We start from the raw sequence: 26,019 nt of genomic DNA, 5'->3' as shown, positions 1-26,019 counted from the left end.
CACTTGCCAAATTACATCGTGAGGTATAAAGAAAAGCAATCAAATTACTCTACGATAGCTCTCCCATATCCCAGGAATAATATTTTTTAAAGAAAATGTACATCACCTTTAGAATAAAAATAGATCAAGCAGTAAGGTTAGAGTACATAGTGTTATTTTGTCATTATATAGTTTCAGTCTATAATTAGTTCCTTTAAGAAAAGCCTAGGCTGGAGGTGTAACTCAGTTGTATAGTGACTGTCTCACATGTACAAAGCCTTGGGTTCAATCCCCAGCACTGCAAAAACAAAAGGCCCAAATAAAACATTAAATAGATTATATCCATATTAAATTTAAGAACTGCTATAAAAACACTGGTAGATTTTATTTGGAGCATGTAATTCCCCACACAACATCACCCTTTTCTCTAAAGATGAATATTTACTTAGAAGTTAAAAGATGATTACATAACAGCTGTATTTACATACAAACCCTAAATGAAAAGTTAAACAAGAGTCTAGGGATTGTTGGAAAAAATACTGTCTAACTATCCAGAGCTTAAACTATTTAGGTCAAAATGTTTAACCTGTATTACCTTGCAGTTGGATTCCCCATCAAGACTGGCTGTAGTGACATAACAGGTTCCATCAGTGGTACAGGATGACAGAAGAATAAGATCACAGGGAAAAGTTTCATCTGCCTGAACTTCTACTACATCACCAACCTAAAATGGAGAGGAAAAGAAAAATGTTTTAAATTCTAAACAAAACATTCATTACACCTAAAGTCAAAATGTTAGTAACAGATGTCTTCAGTTTAGGGCTTTGAGAGTATCTTAGCAACCTCCAACATATGAAAGGAGATGAAAGAATATTACTCAACATTCAGAATCCTCTTTAAGGTCACAGGATTAAGATACTTTCAGATTATCTTACCATTGACCTTTACCTCTTATAAACAATTCTGATGCCCATGTCCTCTCTGATATTTCTGGTAGCAAGGCTTGATAAGGCAATGACTAGTATCATTTCTACAAGTGACAAGTTAGGCATTTAATAACCACTGAGTAGTCACATTCCAACTTCGCACCAAGAATATTTTCAACATACTTTTTTCCTGCCATGCGGTAATAGCTATGGTTGTTGGGTGTCAACTCCTTCTTTTGTGCTCAAAAAATGTCAGTTAATATAAGGCATTAATTTTTTCTATAATTTTTTAAAAAAATGTTTTTTGACAAGTTAACTTTCCAGTAATTCATGTGCTATTATCAGAAAAATCAATGAATATAGCAACGAGAATCAATTTCCTATCAGCAAGTATCCAGAGCTCAAATATAAGAAAACAGTGAGAAGAAATCATAAATAATTTAATAATGCAGGGAGCAAGTAATAACAGCTAAAACTTCGGACTTTTGAAATCTGAGTTGAAGTTCCAGCTCTGTGACTTAATTATATATCCTTGATTAAGTGTAATTGAAAATACCTCAGAGGATTGATGTGACCATGAAATGATGACAGAAGTAAAGTAGTAAGCAAAGTTCCTGGTACATCTGATGGGAGTTAATTGTAATTTTTACTAATATAATCCAACTATTTTATTCTCAACTTATGAATACTCAGATATTTTTGGGAAAGAATGTACTCTCTAGGCAGTGCTTCCCAACATTTCTCATGGCATAGTACATATAGAAAATGATGTAATATTTTTTGTACAGCACCCTCGGTTAGAGAGGTGGCTGTTGAATAGCAGAAGACAACCCACATTGGGAGAAAGTCATTATCTGGCATACCAATCTGGAAAAATTGGCTCTGAAATGCTGTGAAATACCTGCCTTCTTTTTGCAATATAATTTGGCAGATAAAGATGAGGATTTTAAGACCTATTCAGGAACAGTTTTATTTTGTCACTCTTTACTAGTAGCCAAGAAACATCAATAATTAAACTAATTTCTAAATACTATTTTATTTTGTTGGATCTTTCCTTCCTTATTTACACAAACACTTATGTTGCTTACAATATTTAAGCACAGATTATACAGAACAAAATAATTGACAAAATCCACTTGCACAACCATGTTTATTATAGCATTATTCACAACTTGCACATCCATGTTTTTTACAGCATTATTCACAACAAGAAAGCTATAGAAACAGCCCAGATACCCTATAACCAATGAACAGATTAAGAAAATGTGGTGTATATTTATATATATACACACAAATGAATATTATTCAGCCATAAAGAATAATGAAATTTTGTCATTCACAGGTAAATGGATGGAACTAGAGAATGTCATGTTAAGTAAAGTAAGACAGGTTCAGAAAGACAAAGGTTGCATGTTTTCTCTCATATGTGGAAGATAAATACAAATAAAAGCATTATCGTATATATATATATATATGTATGTATATATTGCAAATGTAATACATTTCCAATAGTGGGACTGTCAGAGGAGACTGAGGGAGGAGGGAAAGAAGAAGACAACAACAGAGAGTGAATAATATTGAAATACATCACATCTGTGTAGGAACAAGACACAATAAAATGCAAACAAAACTGCTGAACAATAGAAGGTAGGGTAAAGGTATAAGGAAGAATAATAGAGGGGTAAGATTGATTAAAGTACAATATATTTACAGGTAAAATACCAAGACAAAATCCCACTGAACAACGAACATACACCAAAACAATGAAGGACAGGAAAGTAAAATAGGTCATGTTAAGGGTAGGGCAACATCGGGAAGGGAAGGGTAAATAAAGAGGGTAAAGGAGGGTGAATATGATTGATGTATTTTTATATATATAAATATGGAACACTGAAACCTGTCAGTCATTTTAAGAAGAGGGAGGGGAAAAGGGAGAACAATGGAAGGGATGAACCAAATGGGGTACATTATATGCATATATGGAATTATCATAATGAAATCCCCCTGGTACAACTATTATAAGCTAATAAAAATGTTTCTTTAAAAAAGAAGAAAACAACAACTAGATTTGTAACGAGCTCTTAAACTCTGGGTGTAAACTAACACGACAGTTTAGACTCTGTTTACAAGCTTAAGAGATAAGAGGAGACCATAATCACTTGCCAACTGCTCCTCTCCACAGACGTCTACTGGGGGAGTTCATGAGAAATCATGGAGGCAAGAGATGGAAAAGAGCCCTCCTTAGTGGTACAGGCATACAAGGAGTTATTAAACGCTATGGAGAGACTGGTACAAAACATGCCAGAATCATGGACCCCTCTCTCAATGAAGCAAAAGCCATATGCATCTAGAAGAGAGTTAGGAAACCTTCCCTGGTAGTGTGTAAAATATAATTACTGCTAGAGAGAGGCAGAAGGAAAAGAAACCTACTGCAGGGGATGCAACAGGAAATGCACTCATTCTAAGGACCTGGCTGCCATAGAAGCTAGAGCAGGAATACTGAGAAAGTTCCACCCTGAAGTTCACATGCATACAGCCTGGCTAATCCTGGGATTGAACAGAAGAACCAATAAATCACTCTCTTCTGACCAGGACCCTCACATTGAGTAACAAGAAACAGCAGTCTGGGCTGGCGGAGTGACTCAAGTAGTAATAGAGTGCCTGCCTAGAAAGCATGAGGGCCTGAGTACAAACCCGAGTACCCCCAAAAACAAACAAACAAAAAACAAAGAAAGAAATAGCAGTCTATCACTGGGAAGAAACAAAGGAACAGACCGTGGCACTTTAGACCTAAAACAAATGCAGTAATATTATTGGACATGTGTCACAAGCTAAGGGGAGAACGCATACAAGAGGAATAGGGAAGGGAAGGAAAACTAAAACTTGAAAGTGGTTGATGTGCCCATTGTAGAGGAGTGAATAAAGTAATCTTAAACTGACAGAGGCCACTATGGGAAGGTGTCCGGGAAGTAGTGAAAAGGTCAGGTAGAGGCAAACCAGTTTGGGTTGTAACACACATGTGCATGGAAGCAATGCTAGCAATCTCTCTTATAGCTATCTTCATCTCAAGCTAGCAAAAACGCTTTGTCTTTCTTATTATCTCTTACGTTTTCTCTTCAACAAAATTGGAGAAGAGGGCAGAACAGGTTCTGCCTGGAAGTGAGGGGGTATACACATATGCATAAATGAATAAACAATAAAAAAGTTTGTTGTTCAAAAAGATAAAAACAAGATTAATAAATCCTTAGTCAATCTGATCATAAGGAGGAGGGAAAAGGCCCAAATTGGTAAAATTAGAGATGAAAAACAGGACATGTAAACAAATACCCATGAAATCCAGAGAACCATGACCGAATACTTTGCAAACTTCTATTCAAATAAACTGGAAAATCTAGAAATAATGGATAAATTTCTAGATGCATCTGACCTACCAAAATTGAACCAAGAGGATATAAAAACAGATCTGTAATAAGCAATGAGATTGAAGCAGTAATAATGAGTATCCCAACAAAAAAGAGCCAAGACCCAGATGTATGTACTGCCAAATTCTACTAGATTTTTAAAAAGTAACACCAATACTCCTCAAACTTTTCCATAAAACAGAAAGGGAACACTACCAAAGTCATTCTATGATGCCAGTATTATACTCATTCTAAAACCGGACAATGATAGAACAACAAGAAAAAAAAAAGAATTGTAGGCCAATCTCTTTAATGAACATAGATGTAAAAATTCTTAATATAATACTTGCAAACAGAATGCAACAACACATCAAAAAGATGGTATCACTACGATCAAGTTGGTTTCATTCCATGGATGCAAAGATGATACAACATATGAACAAATCAAGAACAAAAATCACACAATCAACTGAATGGATGCAGAAAAAGCCTTTGACCTATTTCAACATCCTTTTTTGACAAAGGCTCTCAAGAAATAGAAGGAATATACCTCAATAAAATAAAGACTATGACAAGCCTACAGTCAACATCATACTAAATGGGGGAAAACTGAAACCATTTCTTCTTAAGTCAGGAATGAGAAAAGGGTGTCTATTCACCTTACTCTTACTCAACAAAGTTTTATAATTTGTAGCTAGAGCAGTAAGACAGGAGAAAGAAATAAAAGTAAGTCTAATAGGGAAGAAGAAGTCAAATTATCCTTATTTGCAGATGATACAGTCTTATACCTAAAGATACTAAAAATCCCACCAAAAAAATTCTTTAACATCATTAACACTGTCACAAAATCAATATATAAAAATCAGTAGCTTTTCTAGATACCAACAATGAACAGACTGAGAAAGACATCAGGAAAACAATTCCATTAATGATTGCCTCAAAATATATCTGGGAATAAATTTAACTAATCAGATGGAAGAAACTCTCCTATGAAAACTACAAAACTTTGAAGAAAAAAACTGAAGGCATCAGAAAAGAGAAAGATCATCCATGTTCACGGACTGCGAGAATAAACATTGTGAAGATGGCTATACTACCAAAAGCAACCTACAGATCCAATGCAATTCCCATCAAAATTTCAATGTCATTTTTCACAGAAATAAAAAAATTGATCTTAAAATTCACATGGAGACATAGATCTTAAATAGCAAAAGCAATCCTGAGCAAAAAAGAGCAATGCTGAAGGTATCATAAAGCTAGAATTCAAATTATACTACAGAGTCATAGTAAGAAACATAGCCTGGTACTGGCACGAAAACAGACCAACTGAATACGAGAGCCAGAAATAAATCCATACAGCTATATACATAGTCAGCTGATTTTTGACCAAGGAGCCAAGAACATACATCAGAGAAAAGACAACGTCCTCAATAAATAGTGCTGGGAAAACTGGTTATCCACATGTAGAAGACTGAAACTAGACCACTGTCTCTCATCATGCACATCAATTCAAAATAAATCAAAGGTCTTAATGTAAGACCTAAAACTTTGAAATTACTAGGGGAAAACACTAGAAGATATAGGCATAGGTAATTATTTTCTGAATAGGACTCCTAGTATCCAGGATATAAGAGCAAGAATTAACAAATTGGATTGTGTGTGGAATGAAAAGGCTTTTGCATATTAAAGGAAACAATTACCACAATCAAGAGATAACCCACAGAACAGGAGAAAATCTTTGCCAGCTATTCAATGCATAAAGGATTAATATCCAGAATATACAAAGAGCTCTAATAATTACGGCACTAAAAGAAAAAAATAAGCCAGTTAATAAATGGGCAAATGAACTGAAGAGACAGCTCTCAGAAATACAAATGGCTAATAAACACATGCCAAATTGTTCAACATTCTCAGCCATAAAGAAAATGTAAATCAAAACAACACTGAGGGGCAGGGGGTGGGGGGGGGGCAGGGGAAGAAATGGTCCAAACAATGTATGCACATATGAATAAATGAATAAAAAAAAAACCACCGAGATTACATCTCACCCCAGTCAGAATGGCAATCATCAAGAAAGCAAACAACAAATACTGGTGAGGACATGGGGAGGAAGAAACCCTAATACATTGTTAGTGGGAATATAGACTAGTGTAGCCAGTATGGAAATCAGTGTGGAGGGTCCTCAAAAATTAAATAGACCTTATGACCCTGCTATACCACTCTTGCACTATTCACAATAGCCAAACTATGGAATCAACCAAAGCGCCCAACAATGGGTAAGAAAATGCGGTGCATGCACGATGGAGTATTATTTAGCCATGAAGAAGAATAAATTACATCATTTGCAGGAAAATGGAACTAGAGATCATCACGTTAAGCAAAATAAGTTAAGCTCAAAAGGACAAGTATTACATGTTTTCACTCATGTGAAGAATACAGACCTAAAATGATGATGATTATGATGATAATAATAATGAGATATGAATGTAAAGAGGGACAGTTTTGTGTGTGGAAATTGGGGGGGGGGAGGAGAGGACTGAAGTGCATTACACACACACACACACACACACGCGTGACCACGCGGGAAGATATCATAATGAAACCTTCCAAATACTATTTGAAAAAGGGGGCAGGGATGTTAAGGGAATATAATGGAGGGGGTGAACTTTTTCTAAGTACAATGTATATATCTGGAATTATCTCAATAAAATACCCTTGTACTATTAATGTATGCTAATAAAAAGGAAAAAAACCTTGTACTTGGTTGTTTATAGCAGCAATATCCATAGTGGACCCAAAAAGAAACAACCCAAATATTCATTAGCTGGTGAATAAACAAACTGTGGTACACCAACAAAATGGAACACTATTCAACCACCAAAAGGAATTACTGATACATACTACTATGCAGATGAAAATTAAAAACATTCTAATTAAAAGAAGCCAGACATTAAAAGTCATGTAATATATGATTTTATTCATAAGAAATATTATGTATGTAAATCCAAAGAGTCAGAAAGGTTAGTATTGCAGCTGGGCAGAGGGAGTAATGAGGCGAGACTGCTTCATGGGACTGCGGTTTGCTTTTTGGGTGACAAAAATACACTGTAACTAGATAAGGTTTGTAGTACAACACTGTGAATATACTAAATGACATTGATTTGTACACTTTAAACTGTGTATTTTTATCACAAATAAAAAGGAGTGAACTAAAAAAATTGTACCTTGATTTTTTCACTTTCTTTTCTCACTCGCTTTGCATTTTCAATAATGTAAACAGTGCTCTTGTTAACTTCATTGTCAGCTCTGTGTCTAAGCCAATCCTCATATCCCTAATAAGGATAAAAATAATTATATAATCAAGCTCAAATAATGAAGTAAAGCTGTTAATAAATTCCTATACCACACCCATGAGTCAACAGCAGATATTTATAATTATAGTATTATCTTTGCAATTTAGAATGCTGAAGAGACAAAAGCAACTTTACAGCACATTTTCAAAATATACCTTAGATAAACAGCTTGATTGTGTTAAAAGGTTCCTCTATCCTTCATGTAAGTATTAAAAAAAACACCAGACATTAGAGCCTTAAAATTCTTCATCTGTGAAAGAGTATTATTCACTCTTCTAATTCTACACTTATTCAAGTTAATGTTAACATTCTCTTTTTTTAACTTGAAAAAGAATTGCTCTGAGTTTTTATTTTTTTATAGACCTAATCTCTTCTGTACATGTAGTAGACTGTTGGGCTGATCATCTCCAAGGAAATATAATTCTTCTCCACATACAGAAAATAGAAAAAGCAAGTTAGGATTGTGTTGGCAGAGAATCTATGGTAAGTTGTAGAGATGAACAGATAAACTTCTCCACTGAATTGGTGATAAAAGAAAATTTAAATTGGTGCTCAATTTTTAGAGTTAAAAGCAATCAGAGAAAGAGCTAATGGTTCCTTTTTCTTTGTGCTTTTCACATGAACTAGATTTAAGTCAAAAGAACTAAGAAAAGGGGATGTTCACTTGTTTGAGCATGACCTTGACTCCTTTTTTATACCCTTTTGTTTTCTTTTTTTTATAATAATGTCTGTACCTTTTCAAATATAACTGTTTGAAAAATCTCTTGATTACCTCCTCTTTACCTTTTTCCCCTCAGATGCTATATCCATTCCTCCTCTGTCCCTCTTTATGACAATGCTAGGCTATTGCTCCATAGGATACATGCTGTGATGCTGGTGAAGAAAGGGCCCTAACATGAACTAGTATCGAATGAATCAGTAAAACTCCTTTGAAAACCATACATGCTATTCTTGGAACCAGCAATTTTGTAATATTAAAGAAAATAATACTTATAGCTTAAGGAAAAGAACATTCCCAAAGTCTTTATTTAGTAACTAAACACGATTAAATATTCTTAGTTCCTGGTAGGCCAGGACAATCATGAGGAAAGAAAGGTAACCTTGGTACCAATACTGTTATGCAAACTTTTATTCTGCAAGCTTCCATGGGGGCACTGTTAAAAAGCATTTTGAGGACTGGGAGAATGGCTCAAGTGGTAGAGCTACTGCCTAGAAAGTGTATTTGAAGTGAATTCAAACCCCTGCAAAAAGTAGCGCCTTGATAAGTACTATCTAAGAGTCTGTTTGTAAATAATCTGACCTATGGATTATCCTGATACATAATAAATACTAACCCACCCCTTTACCTCCAGTTTCCTGTTTACATTTTCAATTTCATCTGGATGTTTACAAAGGTACTCTCATACAAAATGCTCAAAATAGTTCAAAAACATCTCTTCTACAATCTGCAACATTTCATCAGCTGACAAGAGATAGAAATAAAAAATGCCCTGTACCTACTACCTCCTTCAGCAGCACCAGGAAAGATAATAAAATTAAAATATCTGTGCTCTTGAGTTCTGTGCTATAGGCAACAAGAACAAGAAAAATCCACTGGGATGGGAAATTTTTAGTTAGACATCTCACACTGGAATAATTAATGCACAATAAAAATCCACCTCCCACTTCGCAACTGAGCCATACCTTCTAGCTAGTTTCTTTTACATTTACACCCTCACAAAGAGATACTAAGAAGAAAAAGAGCTAATAAATTAAAGATGTGCCTTAATAGGTTTTCAGTGGGAACCACATATATAACTAAATCCATCAAGGATACTGCCTACAGTATATAAATATGAAAAAAAAGAGATTTGCCGATGAAATTTAAACCAGCTTGGATTGAAATGCAAATATAAGTATAAATAAAAAAGTTACCTGTTTGATGGCTGTAACAGTTATAACAAAGAAAAGTGGAAGCCCACTGGTAACTGGACTAGTTGGTGTGTCTACTGTGACCTAGGAAAAGAAATTAAATTGAAAGTAAAATGAAAATTAACCATTAATTCATAGACATCACATACATGTTACAAACATTTTAAAAGGAAATGCAGACAAAACACATTTCAGTAGCATTAGGGTGAATGTTAATTTTCATTAAAACAAAAAGCAACTCACACAGCAGTTAAAGAAAATTCAGGCTGTTTTCATCCCAGCCCTTTATTGAAATAAATACTGCCAATTTGTTGAGCAGCCCCTATGTTACTATCAGCCAGTCTTTAGGTATCCTGCCTTAAAACAAGATGAAGACAAGACCCTGCCTTCATGCAGCCTGAAGCTCACAAGGAAAATCAGACATTAAAACAAGCGTGCAAGCCAGGTGTGGTAGTGCATGTCTGTAATCTCAGCACAAAGGAGCCTGAAGCAAAGGATCATGAGTTCAAGGCCAGCCAGGGCTACATAGGCAGGCCCAAATCAAAACAAAGAAACAATAAAAACCCAAGTGTACAGATGATGTGATTTGAAGGCACTTAGGACGTAACTAGATCAAAGGGAGCTTCCCAGGTTTAATGAACAGTGTACACGAAGTCTCCATGGTAAGAGGGAGAATTGCACGTATAAGGAAATAAAGGAAGCCGGTGTTAATAGGGAAGGTGACATGAGGTGAAGCTAGAGAAGGAGGCAGGAAGCAGACTATGCAGGGCTCTCTAGGTCAGAGTAAACTGCTTATTCTTTATTCCATAAACAGTGGGAAATCCCTGAAGGTTTTATGCAGGGATGTTTTATGCATCTTGAAAAGTTTCAAAGCTTTGTGGAAGATGAACTGGAAGAAACAAAAGCAGTAGGGAGTCCATTGAGTGGGTGGGGCTACTGCTCCAATACAGGTGGAAGCAGTGGACATAGAAAGAAATACCAAAGATATTTAGGAGGCAAAATATGGCAGGACTGTAAAGGAATTAGATGTAAGTATTGGTTAAAGTGTCTGCCTAACATGCCTAGCTGTATTTTGCTGTCATTCACAGAAATAGGAAATACCAAGAGAATGGATTTGAAGGAGGGGGATCCTGATTTCAATCTGCCCTCACAACTCACTGATTCTCATCTCCAACTTTCAGCCACACCTGCCCCTGCCACACAGAAGTGTACACATGAGACTTTTACATGGCTGCATATTTGTATATAACTTCTTCTCTACCACTGAGATGCTAGCCTGGCACTTTCCACTAGGTAAACCTTTCCTAGCCCTTCAAGCCTTCTCAAGCTCCTCTTGGGTAGAAAAAAAATTCTAATTTCCATTGTACCCTCAGCATTTTGCCCATGCCACTTGATTGATTTTTTTTGTCACATCAAATTAAGTGAATACATGACTCTCACAGAAATAATAAATTTCTTAAGGGCAGGAAAAAAGCTGAATTTCATCTTCATTGTATGTTGTCTGGACTACTGCATGGCACACATTAAGTGCTTGCTACACATTTACTGAAGTGAACTAAAATGCACTCTCCACTAAGGAGAATGACTTGTAAGCATAATCCCCACGTAGTTTATGTCTCTAAGACAACTGACTATGGATCTACAGGAGGTCCTTTTCAAATGTTCCATCAATCAGTATTGAAAATTGGCCCTTTCCTAGATTACCCAGATTGGTTTAAAGTAGCAGACCTAAATTCAATTATAGTACCATTTATTCAAAGCCTCAAAGTGGACAAACAGAAGCACTTAACGTCAATCAGGCATCTGAACAATTTCATTGGGATTCTTTTTTTTGGCTTCATTAAAAAAATGAAGTGAGAAAGAAGGTACCTTTAATGTAGTAAAATTTTCAGGAAGCAATTATGGTAAGGAAAAGACTTTAATATTTTATAGATTTAGAGATGGAAGATGCAGTTAAAACGTCTATAATTAAAAACTCAAAACAGTAGAAGGAGCACTGAGAAAAAGATTGATCTACTAGGGAATAAGTGAATGAGGCAGAGTGAAACTAGTAATCTATGAAAAGTGGTAAGTTTTCAATTAGGCCCAAACTGGTATCTAACAAAGTAAAAAAGATAGTATGAACTATTTTCAATTTTAATATATACTAATTCATGTAATGGTACATGATAAATGTCCTTTTAGAATGAGCAAAGACATGAAATCTATGAAATTTTTAAAGTAACAATGAAATAAACATTGAACAAGTTTTCTAATAAAACAACTTAGAAACCAATAAAATCATATAAATCTTAAAACGTAATAATTTCTACTTTAAGAATCATATTATAATAAGCCACATGATTTTTTTAATCATAGGGCATTTTAAGATTAGAAATTGTTTGAAGCAATCAAAGTAGCTCAAAGTTGAGTTGGCTACTTATGAACTCTTACCTGTACAAGGAAAATGATGAGAAAATAAAAATTTGCAATTCTTCTAAACTGCTCAAACAGATTCTTTGGGAGGAAATTCCAAAGTGTATACTATAAAGGAAGAAGAAAACATATTATTAGAAAGAAAAATTATAAACTCTTAAATTAATGAGGGATGGGTCCAGACTATCACATAAAGTAATATTTAGTATATCTCACAGTTTGAAAATGAAGCCTCACACATATACATAAGCATAGTATTTAGAGGTATAAAATATACTTTTTTCAGAAATGAAGTTTTACTTCAAGTATTACAACAGCCATCAAGTTTCCATTCCTTTTATTTCTCTACCACAATTTAAAGAAGGTTCCTCGTTATATGCTCTGATACTCCCTTGATAGCACTCATTATCATTATTTTTTAAATTATTCATATATGCATACAAGGCTTGGGTCATTTCTCCCCCCTGCTCCTTCCCCCTTCCTTACCCCCCCACCCCTTTCCTCTCCCCCCCACCCACTCAATACCCTGCAGAAACTATTTTGCCCTTATCTCTAATTTTGTTGAAGAGAGAGTATAAGCAATAATAGGAAGGAACAAGGGTTTTTGCTAGTTGAGATGAGGATAGCTATACAGGGAGTTGACTCACATTAATTTCCTGTGCATGTATGTTACCTTCTAGGTTAATTCTCTTTGATCTAACCTTTTCTCTAGTTCCTGATCCCGTTTTCCTATTGGCCTCAGTTGCTTTTAAGGTATCTGCTTTAGTTTCTCTGCATCGAGGGCAACAAATGCTAGCTAATTTTTTAAGGTGTCTTACCTATCCTCATATCTCCCTTGTTTGCTCTCCCTTTTATCTTGTGGTCAAAGTTCAATCCCCTTGTTGTGCTTGCCCTTGATCTAATGTCCACATGAAGGAGAACATATGAATTTTGGTCTTTTGGGCATGGCTAACCTTACTCAGAATGATGTTCTCCAATTCCATCCATTTACCAGCGAATGATAACATTTCGTTCTTCTTCATGGCTGCATAAAATTTCATTGTGTATAAATACCACATTTTCTTGATCGATTCGTCAGTGGTGGGGCATCTTGGCTGTTTCCATAACTTGGCTATTGTGAATAGTGCTGCAATAAACATGGGTGTGTAGGTGCCTCTGGAGTAACCTGTGTCAAATTCTTTTGGGTATATCCCCAAGAGTGGTATTGTTGGATCATATGGTAGATCAATGTTTAGATTTTTAGGTAGCCTCCATATTTTTTTCAGAGTGGTTGTACTAGTTTACATTCCCACCAGCAGTGTAAGAGGGTTCCTTTTTCCCCGCATCCTCGCCAACACCTGTTGTTAGTGGTGTTGCTAGTGATGGCTATTCTAACAGGGGTGAGGTGGAATCTTAGTGTGGTTTTAATTTGCATTTCCTTTATTGCTAGAGATGGTGAGCATTTTTTCATGTGTTTTTTGGCCATTGCAATTTCTTCTTTTAGAAAGTTCTGTTTAGCTCACTTGCCCATTTCTTTATTGGTTCATTAGTTTTGGGAGAATTTAGTTCATTAAGTACCCTATATATTGTGGTTATCAGTCCTTTGTCTGATATGTAGCTGGCAAATATTTTCTCCCACTCTGTGGGTGTTCTCTTCAGTTTAGAGACCATTTCTTTTCATGAGCAGAAGCTTTTTAGTTTTATGAAGTCCCATTTATCTATGCTATCTCTTACTTGCTGTGCTGCTGGGGTTCCATTGAGAAAGCTCTTACCTATATTACTAACTCCAGAGTATTTCCTACGCTTTCCTATATCAACTTTAGAGTTTGTGGTCTGATATTAAGATCCTTGATCCATTTTGAGTTAATATTGGTATAGGGTGATATACATGGATCTAGTTTCAGTTTTTTGCAGACTGCTAACCAGTTTTCCCAGCAGTTTTTGTTGAAGAGGCTGCCATTTCTCCATCATATATTTTTAGTGCCTTTGTCAAAGACAAGTTGGTTATAGTTGTGTGGCTTCATATCTGGGTCCTCTATTCTGTTCCACTAGTCTTCATGTTTGTTTTTGTGCCAGTACCTAGCTGTTTTTGTTATTGCTTTGTAATATAGTTTGAAGACAGGTATCGTGATACCTCCAGCATTGTTCTTTTGACTGAGTCTTGCCTGGGCTATTCGTGGCCTCTTGTGTTTCCATATAAATTTAACAGTAGATTTTTCAATCTCTTTAATGAATGTCATTGGAATTTTGATGGGAATTGCATTAAACTTGTAGATTACTTTTGGGAGTATAGACATTTTTACTATGTTGATTCTACCAATCCATGAGCATGAGAGATCTCTCCACTTTCTATACTCTTCCTCAATCACTTTCTTCAGAAGTTTATAGTTTCCTTGTAGAGGTCGTTCACATCTTTTGTTAGGTTTACACCTAAGTATTTGATTTTTTTTGAGGCTATTGTAAATGGAATTGTTTTCATATATTCTTTTTCAGTTTGTTCATTATTAGTGTATAGAAATGCTAATGGTTTTTCTATGTTGATTTTATATCCTGCTACCTTGCTGTAGCTATTGATGGTGTCTAGGAGCTTCTGAGTAGAGTTTTTTGAGTCTTTAAGGTATAGGATCATGTCATCTGCAAATAGAGATATTTTGACAATTTCTTTACCTATTTGTATTCCTTTTATTCCTTCTTCTTGCCTAATTGCTCTGGCTAGGAATTCCAGTACTATGTTGAATAGGAGTAGAGATAGTGGGCATCCTTGTCTGGTTCCTGATTTTAGAGGGAATGGTTTCAGTTTTTCTCTGTTAAGTATAATGCTGGCTGTAGGTTTGTCATATATAGCTTTTATAATGTTGAGGTACTTTCCTTCTATTCCTAGTTTTCTTAGAGCTTTTATCATGAAATGGTGTTGGATCTTATCAAAGGCTTTTTCTGCATTTAATGAGATGATCAAGTGGTTTTTGTCTTTGCTTCTGTTAATGTGGTTTATTACGTTTATTGATTTTCATATGTTGAATCACCCCTGCATTCCTGGGATGAAGCCTACTTGGTCATGGTGAATAATCTTTTTGATGTGTTGTTGAATTCGGTTTACCATTATTTTGTTGAGGATTTTTGCATTGATACTCATTAAGGAAATTGGCCTATAGTTCTCCTTATTGGAGGTGTCTTTGCCTGGTTTTGGGATAAGTGTAATACTGGCTTCATAAAATGTGTTTGGCAGTTTTCCTTCCCTTTCTATTTCGTGGAACAGTTTAAGGAGGGTTGGTATCAGTTCTTCTTTAAAGGTCTGATACAATTCAGCAGAGAATCCATCAGGTCCTGGACTTTTCTTTTTGGGGAGACTCTTGATTGCTGCTTCAATTTCATTTTGTGTTACAGATCTATTAAGGTGATTAATTTCCTCTTGGTTCAGTTTTGGATGATCATATGTATCTAGAAATCTGTCCATTTCTTTAAGATTTTCAAATTTATTTGAATATAGATTCTCGAAGTAGTCTCTGATGATTTCCTGGACTTTCATGGTGTTTGTTGTTATCTCTCCTTTTGCATTCCTGATTCTACTAATTTGGGTTTTTTCTCTCCTCATTTTAGTCAGGTTTGCCAGGGGTCTTTCAATCTTGCTTATTTTTTCAAAGAACCAACGTTTTGTTTCATTAATTCTTTGCATGGTTTTTTTGGTTTCTATTTTGTTGATTTCAGTCTTATTTTTATTATATCTCTCCTTCTATTTGTTTTGGGATTTGCTTGTTCTTGTTTCTCTAGGAGTTTGAGATGTATCATTAGGTCATTGATTTGGGATCATTCAGTCTTTTTAATATATGCACTCATGGCTATAAACTTTCCTCTCAGGACTGCCTTTGCTGTGTCCCATAGGTTCTGGTAGGTTGTGTTTTCATTTTCATTGACTTCCAGGAACATTTTAATTTCCTCTTTTATTTCATCAATGACTCATTGTTCATTAAGCAATGAGTTATTCAGTTTCTAGCTGTTTGCATGTTTTTGTCTTACCTTTTGTTGTTGAGTTCTAGTTTTATTGCATTGTGATCAGATAGTATGCACGGTATAATTTCTATTTTCTTATATTTGCTGAGGCTTGCTTTTTGCCCTAGGATATGATCTATTTTGGAGAAGGTTCCATGGGCTGCTGAGAAGAATGTATATTGTGTAGAAGTTGGATGAAATGTTCTGTAGACATCCAGTAGGTCCATTTGATGTATTGTATATTTTAGATGTAGGATTTCTTTATTGATTTTTTGTTTGCATGACCTATGTATTGATGATAATGGGGTGTTAATGTCTCCCACAACCACTGTGTTGGAGTTAATATGTGCTTTTAGGTCTTTCAGGGTATGTTTGAATGAAATTGGGTGTGTTGACATTGGGTGCATATAGGTTGATAATTATTATTTCCTTTTGGTCTATTTCCCCTTTTATTAGTATGGAATGTCCTGTCCTTCTTTATATCGTTTGATCAATGTAGGTTTGAAGTCTACTTTGTTGGAGATAAGTATTGCTACTCCTGCCTGTTTTCGGGGGCCATTGGCTTGGTAAATCTTCCTCTAGCCTTTCATCCTAAGCCTATGCTTATTTCTGTCGGTGAGATGGGTCTCCTGTAAGCAACAAATTGTTGGATCTTCCTTTTTAATCCATTTCGTCAAACGGGAAAGCACTCATTACTGTGAATTGTACATGTGCACATTTTTTATTAAAGTACCTTCCTCAATACACAATGACTTCTAGAGAGGCAAGTTGCTCATCTGTCTTGCTTACTACTTTTTCCTCTAACACTTAGCAGATAATAATAATTAGATAATTATTTGAATGAATGAATGAACAAATTAATTCCCCTGCATCAGGAAACCTGTTGAGTCTACATCACTGTCAGATATAAGACTATCTCTACCAGTACCTCCCATCTTCATGACAACTGAGAATGTGCATACAGCTGAGAAGGTGTACATACAACCCAAGGTCATAGAGGGATTTCACTTCAATCAATAACATTCCACCCTAGACTTAAGTTTCAATGTCAAAATGCACATAGGCAGAAGGAGAGATTCTTTGGCTTACTACCAAGTCACATGTACTTTTTTACTGATACCTGAAGCTCAAGGACTGGGTCATTTCAAAGTAGCCAGTAAAAGTGGGATATTCTAGATAGCTTTACAAATACCAGAAGCTGGAATGACAGAAGGTCAAATGCTAAATTTATACTTGAAAGATCTCCATTCCAATTATCTGTATAACATAACAACATATCCATTAATAAGATGACTGAAATGCCAAAGTCATGGAGCATGACAAAAGAAAAAGGAATTTACTACTAACTTCTCTTTCTTAAAAGGCTTATGGGTTCAAAGTTCAGAGAATCTCAACAGAATGAAGACAAGGAAGCAAATAGCTGCTATATTATAACCAATGGCTAACTCAGAAGATTCTTCTGCTGGGGTCCAAGGAAGTAAGTGCCTTATTTGGGAGAAAGGAGTCCACACCACAGTTTTTTTCATGGGAATTCTAAGGCAGCTGTGGTAAATGAAAACCACTGATCCAGTCACTTTGAAGCTAACATAGTCCAGACCAGCACTTAACTGTCCCAAATAAGCTAAAGTACAACAGGCTAAAAGCTGAACTTCTGAAGTGCTGAACTTCAGTTCTCAAAATAAACATTTCTTAAACAAATAAACATTAATGACAGAGTCCCCTGGAGAGGATGGAGTTAAATACATCAAAAGGGAAGTTTTTATTGTTATTTCTAAACCCTGTTAGTCTACTTCTGCTATTGTTTTGCAACCCAGGGACTCACACACCCTAGCTCTATTAACTAAGCTACACCCCTAGACCCACCACTGTTTTAACTTACTAAATAAACTGCTTCCTTGGGGAACTCTGATTATTCCCTTCACAGGAAACTACCACTATGTGCCCTCTTCTCTCCATCAGGGCATAAGCTATTAAGATCTCAGTCTAGCATGGTGTTTACCATAAGAAACATCAAAAATTTTAAATCAAGAAATCTTAAGCTGGTGGCTCACGCCTGTAATCCTAGCTACTCAGGAGGTAGAGATCAGGAGGATCATGGTATGAAGTCAGATGGGGCAAATAGTTTGGGAGACCCTATCTTGAAAATAACCAACACAAAAAAAGGGCTGGTGGAGAAGGGGAAGAGAAGAGAGGGCTGGGGAAGAGAAAGGAAAGGAGGGGAGGACTGGGGAAGGAAGGGAAGGGCCATTTACTCCACTGATTTAACTAAAACGCAAATAAAGATTCAATGTATTTACTACAGATGTAATTTTAATCCTTGTGAGAAAGCAGTCTTTTCCATCAAAGTGTATGTCACCATTTTAATTACCTGCATTGTCTGTAGTTCTGGGTTCTTCTTCTGGAATCTTTGCTAAAGCCCCTTTGCCTGCGAAAATTGCCCACCACGCTGTGTATCTTAACCCCTCCTCCAAGTTAGTATAAAATTCCAGCCAACTGAGAAGACTGTGAACTTTTGATCTGGACCAACCCAGGTCAAGAGGCAGGATCAGTCACATCAGAAATATAAGGAGGGATAGACTGCCCTGCCCCTTTGTGCATGCTGTGCCCATGTGCCGGAGCACCCTTCTGCAGAAGTAAATTTTGCCTTGCTGAGACAATTCTCCATTTCTGTGCCTTCAACTGTGACTCCAGTGGTCTTTGGGGGTCTTATTTCTAATATCCAGACCAAGAGATACCTTTTTAAAGAGTTTTCTACTTAAAAGTGGAATTGAATTAGAGTCATATAGACCAAGTTACTCAAATTAACTTGTTTATCTAAAAAGTGGACTTCCAGGCTTGTTCAGTTGCTACAAACCAAACACAATCCTAATCACCAAAGAACAATGTATATAGTAGTTATTTTAGACATAATTATGAGAACTGAGGTCTTCTGTCATAAATTCTTACTCAGAGAAGTGAGCAAATGGAACCTTCATACCACCTGAACATACAACCATGAACTTAAAAAGCAGCTCCAATATTTAGAACACATTTAAAACTATTTCTACACAAAAAAAATACAAGCTTTGCAAATATATATTTATCACCTGTTTTGTAGTGAATTAAATAATTGCTATACAAGTATGGCCTCTAAAAGTGAAATTATGTGAAAAAGCTATGGGTCGCAACATCAAACATGCACTTAATTTAAAACCAAAATCTTATAACTTCACTAAATAAATTTCCTAATTTAAATAAGGGAAGTCGAAGCAAGTATCTGTGATAACAGTTCATTATTTCATCTAAGCAAAAGAGTTTTTAGAACTTAACTTGTTTTGGGCCTAGCATGTAGCTCAGTAGTAGCTAGAGTGCTTGCATGTGGCACTGGGTTTGATCCCCAGCACCATTGGGGGAGGGGGGCTTGTTTCTATCTTCAGTCCCTAAAACTTCCAATTTAGCATTAAAAATGCTGATGGGGGCTGGAGGCATGGTTATAGTGGTAAAGCACTTGCCTAGCAAGTGCAAAGCCCCGAGTTCAAACCCAAGTTCCACCAAAAAATGCGGATGGGGAGGCTAAAGTTCAAAATAACTTGTTCTAATGTTTCTGCATAGCATAAGAAAAAGGGAAACAGGTAAAAATGAAGTAGTATCTATTTAAAATAAAAGGTTAGCAGTCAACTGAACTACTAGAATGAACACTTACTTTTCTATTAATATTCTATTAGAAGAATATCAATGCAGTGGAATAATTTTAAGACTAGTTGTGAATACACAACTCTAGCTTACTAACTGTCACTTTGCTAAATTACTGAATCCATCTTATTATCAATTCTCCTTAATGTATGTATCACATCCAATTTTGATCATTCTATAGCAGTATACCTTCATTTTCATTACCAATGTCAAACAAATCTTTCCACCATAAATTTGGATCTAAGAGCAAAAGGAATTATCAGACTAAACTGGGTTGGGATTTAGTAAATTTCAAAGGGTACTTTCAAGGAGTTAGATGAGTCTGGGACAAAGAGAAGTCTAATAAATTCTACTGATAATTCTGAATTTTGCTTTTTTTCTTGGTGGTACTGGGGTTTGAACTCAGGGCCTTGTGGTTTCTGATTTTTAAAATGAGAAGTTCTAGTGTAGTTTTAATCATGAAACTTTGATCTAAGACATAAACGTAAGAGTGGGCATACCTTCAAAATGAGTTAGGTGTAGCTCGCTAATTCTTATACCATGGAAGGGCCTTGAGGCTCAGAATTGTTAAAGGAAAAAACTGTAGAAGAAATAAACATGATGGGAACTAAAGATCCTAAAAATTCTAGGAGAGTTCAGTCCAAGCTCCTTTTCCTAAGGAAGGGAATGTCCAAGTTTTGTACCAGATACAAAATTCTGATGACCATTAGAAGTCCCTGCAGAGTACTTTAAAGTTGTAAAGCTGCAGAGGACAAATTTTTCTATTAAAAAAAAAAAAACACCAGTATTTGTGTTCCCAGGATAAAAAGAGAACACTAATTTTACAAGTAAATAAAATTTAAAGTAGGTCAAACTGTTTGTCTTCAGTGTTCCCTCCATTAACAACATTCTTTTCCAGAGTTACACTGACATTAACAATGGTATTTGTAAACAAACAAAAAAAGGAACTCAACTTAAGGTAGAGTTATTTTTAAGTATTGGATACAGAAAGGAAATCAATACTTGCTGCAAAGTTGGAAGGTAGCTAGCATATTCTACAAATTATATTATTTCTTCAATTAAAAGATTATTGTGCAAATATAAAGAATCAAAAGATAAGGTGAGGAAGGAAAAGTCCAATTATTAAATTGTTGTTCTTTCCAGAGTAGACCAGAAGGCCTCCTTTTAAGAAAGACCACTCCACACATTCAAAACACATGACCCTGAGTAAATCAACAGTACTGTTCAGTACTACAATAATAACAACAATTATAATCACGATCCTCACAGAAACATACGTAATAGCAGCTACCACTTAATGAGTTAACAACACATGCCAAGCACAGTGCTAAATGCTTTATGTGGATTATTTCATTTCATCTTCCCCACAATTCCACTAGGTAGGAAGTATAAATATCCCTATTTTACAGATAAGAAAATTGAAATAAAAATTAACTTCCAATCCAGGCTCCTGTCTCCAGGTTGAAGCTCTTCAACATTACACTGTATACTATCATCATGATATACTAAGATTATGGTATCAAGGCTTTGTTCTTTTTCTGAAGTTACTATATTGCCAATTCCTCTTTTTCTGCTCAACAGCTTTGATGACAAAGCACACAAGTTCAAAATCAGTTAATTAGAAAAATTACAAATACATAATATCCAGAGAAATAAGAGGTATCTTATTCTATCAGTGTAGAAATGTTCACTTCCTTATCCTGTTTTCAAGAATGTTTGGAAACAAAATTTTAGTTGTTCCATAGGTTCCTATTATTTTTAAATACTCGTATTGTTTGGCAAATGGTAAAAGCAAAGCTAGATAAAATATGGAAAATATTCTATTAAATAAAGATTGAGAATTAAAGTAAGTTGTGCATTCTTTTAAAACATGAAACAAAGTATATCACAACAAAATGATTAGCATTAGCTTCATGAAAAGTCAGTTTACTGTTTGTCACCTTACCATCTTCCATACAGAACATTGTGTAAAACAGAAATTCCCTACAAAGTATTTTGTATTTCACTTTGATGCAAGAGGAGAGGAAAAAATGAGGAAGGAACCCAAAGAGTATAATGTGAAAAAAAACTCTATTTTTAGAGCCTCCAGACCTTTTAAGTAGTTCTATTCCTGGTTTTATCACTAACTGCTTGTTGAGGATGCTGGTAACATTAATTTTATTGAGTTTAGAATCTCTATAAGTCAACAAGTTGAATTAGATGATCTCTCAGGATCTTTTAGCTCTATGAGTCTATAATTCTAAGAGTCAAAGGCTTACTACTGATTGTTAGGCTGGATACCATGGAGTAAGTCAAAATTTACAGTGGAAAGACTATTTACTATCTTAGTCATGAGTCTGCAAACACCTGGTTGAGGATAAAATTTTTGCCATAGGGTATAAGATTAAAAAGAAAAAGACATTTTGCCCAAATATATCACAGTGTTCTATAGGCCTATAGATCTGCTCATTAGGCTACTCAGTTTTCACTTGTCCTGTCTATATTTTACATGTTAATCTCCAACAAAATAGAATCTCTACTGCATCACTACCCAAAGGAAAAATCAAATGCATATTTACAAACCAAAATGTTATGTGTATATATGTATATATATGTGTAATATATGTATACACATATACTAGGGCTTCATAAATGCTAGGTAAGTGCCATTTTTTTTTCATGGTACTGGAGTTTGAACTCAGGGCCTACACCTGGAGCCACTCCACCAGCCCGTTTTTTGTTTTGTTTTGTTTCGTTTTGTTTTGTTTTGTGCAGGCTTTTTTCGAGATAGGGTCTCTTAAACTGCCTACCCAGGCTGGCTTCAAACTGCAATCCTCCAGATCTCTACCTCCTGACTAGCAAGAATTACAGGCGTGAGCCACTGGTGCCTGGCCCCAATTTTTTTTTTAAGGGAAGAGCATAATTTTGTGTTTCAGGTTTTACGTAATTACAAATGTTCAGTGAACTAAATATCACCAACATTTTAGTTCTACCTTGTCAGGCTCTAAGTGGAAGTGAGACACATTATCAAGATCAGTTCCACACTACAAGAGATGGCAATAAGCTAGTCATCTAACACCTAGTCTGGTCAGTAATCATTAGCAAATTAATACTTGTAGAATGATGACTATAAGTTATAAGAAGTATTTTAATATATAGAGTATTAGCCATTTCAAATTAATCAATTTGGTCAAGGTGACACAGCTAGTGAATGGCAGGGTTAGGATTTAAAGGTAGGTGCTCATACTTCCAAGCCACTGCTCTTAGCATTCATTATACCATGCTGAACTTAAAAGACAATTCAAATAGTGACACAGCTATAGTGAATGAACTCTTAACAAATCATAGGAATGTAAGTCAAAAGCAATGTGGGGGAGAGAAGAGCTATAAATGACAGTCTTACCAGGACAACACCCTCCAAAAGAGTGTAAATCATTTACATCCTAGCCCAGGCAGTCAAGGGCAATTCAGGAAGCTTTAGGCAAGTGATAATTACTATGCTGCCTGGTAGGGATGAACCCAGGACTTGGGGAATGTTGGCAAATGCTCTACCACTGAGAAACACCACCCTCAGTCCAAAAATTATTACTTACATCACACTTTAAAGCTTAAAATATTATGCATAATCAACAGCGCTGTGAATCATAATGGAAGGCAAATGAACGAACTTTCAGCTATAACAAGACAAAATGACAGGCTTTTTAAAAAGTAAACTGCCTTTCAGGGAATAATTACCATAGTTAGTATATGATCTGTGTAAATGCATAACCATGTATACATATATAAATGCGCCAGCTTCCTCAGAAGCCTAAGAATGTGTGACTCACTCTGTGAACATCTATTAAGTTAACAAAAAAACTTACCTTAGATGAGACTATTCTATTATCACAAAATCTTTGCGCAATGTAAGCTTCTGTTTCTGAAACTGGATGATTGCCAACAAACACTGTGCGTGTACCAACTCGTTTCTCTTCTCCAGCACACTGACCAAGAGAAAGAGGGAAAAAAGTCAGCTTTTTATCACATTTTTTCATCCTTCTACCATGCTTAGAATTCTTACCTAAGAATGTTTGTCTATACTATGGGGAGAGTAGGAGCGAGAAGAGAAAACCTTGTTAGGAAATTGAAAATTCACTAAAGTAGTAGTAGCTGACTTAGAGGAGATTAGTAAAAAGTGTTGCTTGAACCAACTGTTCTGAGGCCAACAATGCAATTCTAAAATGATAAAAGAAAGCATCTGAATGAGTACAGAAAAACTCACCTTAAAACATGGCTCCCAATATGCTGACTATTTTAAATTAAAGGCTCTTGAAGAGCATTAGATACTACAAGTGGTTTTACACTGATACTCAGTTATATAGTCCCCAAAAGAAAGCAATTACCTCTGTTCCTTTCCCTATATTTTCATTAACTAAATTCATATCTGCAGAAAGGAAGATTAAAGTGCATAACCATGAGCTATATCTGTACAGAATTTGCTACAAGCTTTGTCCATCTTCCAAGGAGATTGGTTCAATGTCCAGAGAATCATTTATTAATCAGTGTCTAAGCAACGCACCACTTATTCACCTGAAATCATTTATTGCTCTCCAAATTGTCAAATTATCCATCTCCCCTTCCCCTATGAAGAAAGGTATATAAATATCTGGGCCTCACTGGGTTATGTGGGTAATCATAGTTCTGTGATTCTCCTAAAATACATGTTAATAAATTTGTGTCTCTTTTCAGTTAGTCTATCATCAATTTCAGGGAAACTCTGGAGGGTATCATAGAGAAACAATTACTGTTTTTTAATGCCAGTCATTTTTCTTTCTCTCACAATCCAAATGCACCTCAACCATCACCTTCACAGTAACATTAACTTACAAAACGTTGGACTAGGAATATTTCATTAATTATTTATTACACAACTATTGTCAACCACCTTACCAAAAAGCACAAGGCAAATTACTTCTAAATACAAAATAATTACATGAATATAGAGGTTAGAAATAAAATGGCTACTTCTATTAATAGAATGATCAACTATTTCTACAAAGAATCTGTGATTCTTTGGCTTTACAGGAAAGGATTTCCTTTGCAATCTCTCAGATCCTATTGTACTAAAGTCCCTTTTTTAAAATTGTTATTTTGCTAGCAATGTTTTATTTGTCCTTTTCCTCCAAACAGGATAGTATTCAGAAAAATAAGAGAGATAAAACAAACTCTAAGAGATTCTAATGCCACATGCTATAGGGGCATGAGCACGTACCCACAATGCACACACACACAAGTTCATGCCCAAACATACATTTTTAGAAGGTCATATAGTTCAAATTTCTTTTGCAAATGCAAATTTACAATTTATAATTGTATAAATTTGTAGTAAAAATGGACGATTATGACCTATGTCTATAATGTTGAAAAATTAAATCAACCTAATTCATACATCCATCACTTCAATATTTAACCCTTTTATGTGGTGAGAACTTTTGCAATTTACTCCTCTTAGCAATTTTGAGATGTTTAATACTCTTTTATTAAATACAATCACTATGATGCAATTGGACCAATAAAAGTTCCTTCTGTCTGAGATTTTGTGCTCTTGGACCATCTCTCCCCATTCCCCAGACTTTACAGTGTGTACACACAATAGAATAGGACGTTTCTTTAAAAAGAAAAACGTCATCTTTGAAAACTTTGATTGAATTTCAGAGTATTATGCTGGAGAAATATGTCATGCAGTGAAAGACATATATGGCATGTTCTCACATATTGATTCTAAACAACTGAGTGCATATAAACAGCATAAAATAATGGCTACTAAAGTCCCTTTTATACAACATATTTCTAATGCTCCTTTTACATTTTTTTAAAAGTAGATTCACTGAATCTAGAACTTCCAAGGTAAGGCTCTATTTTATCTTACTCTTTAATTTCACTGAGGCTTCACTCTTTGTTTTCTTAAAGCAGTATAATACATTTTCCTACATAAATTTGAGATGGTCACCTTAGATGTACTATACTATTATGTTTCAGACTATAAAACACTTAAGTCATAGGAAGCATAACAGAAACCAATATACATTTACATAGTCCTATTCTTTTTTTTAAGAGATAATTCATCAGCCTAAAATGTTTAAAATACACAGCCACAAAGATTTTCCTTCTTTTTTAATGATCTATTTAAAAGTCAAAGATACAAATCCTCATCCTCAAAATAATTTTAAACAAGACTACTCACAGCTTTCAAAATTTTCAATGTATCTACTATGTTAGATGTATTCTAGTCTGAATGTGTGTCCCATATTAATATTACATGGAACATTATTTACTTTAAAAAATAAAATTCACCCAAAATATAGACACAACCTCTTTGTTTTCTGGTTTTCACTTAAGCTTATGAAATAGTTACTTAGTGGGCATTCCCTTCAAAAT

At 35.2% G+C, this 26,019-nt stretch overlaps 1 protein-coding gene across 4 annotated transcripts in view; it reads right to left on the bottom strand.

Moving 5' to 3' along the window:
* The window catches only part of Atp11c (ATPase phospholipid transporting 11C (ATP11C blood group)), a 171,960-nt gene that overhangs the window by 66,990 nt on the left and 78,951 nt on the right, over window positions 1–26,019 (bottom strand). For all 4 annotated transcript variants that reach the window (XM_074063290.1, XM_074063288.1, XM_074063287.1 and 1 more), the window contains 5 exons: window positions 23,466–23,585; window positions 12,004–12,093; window positions 9,574–9,654; window positions 7,531–7,638; window positions 575–703 (listed from right to left, as the gene is read on the bottom strand). In XM_074063290.1, coding sequence (XP_073919391.1) covers window positions 575–703; window positions 7,531–7,638; window positions 9,574–9,654; window positions 12,004–12,093; window positions 23,466–23,585 — 528 coding nt within the window. The remainder of the gene's footprint in view (window positions 1–574; window positions 704–7,530; window positions 7,639–9,573; window positions 9,655–12,003; window positions 12,094–23,465; window positions 23,586–26,019) is intronic.

Source organism: Castor canadensis, chromosome X (assembly GCF_047511655.1).
Source record: "Castor canadensis chromosome X, mCasCan1.hap1v2, whole genome shotgun sequence".
NCBI classification, from domain to species: Eukaryota; Metazoa; Chordata; class Mammalia; order Rodentia; family Castoridae; genus Castor; species Castor canadensis.
The sequence above is the reverse complement of the archived record's forward strand: the minus strand, read 5'-3'. Positions and strand labels throughout refer to the sequence as shown.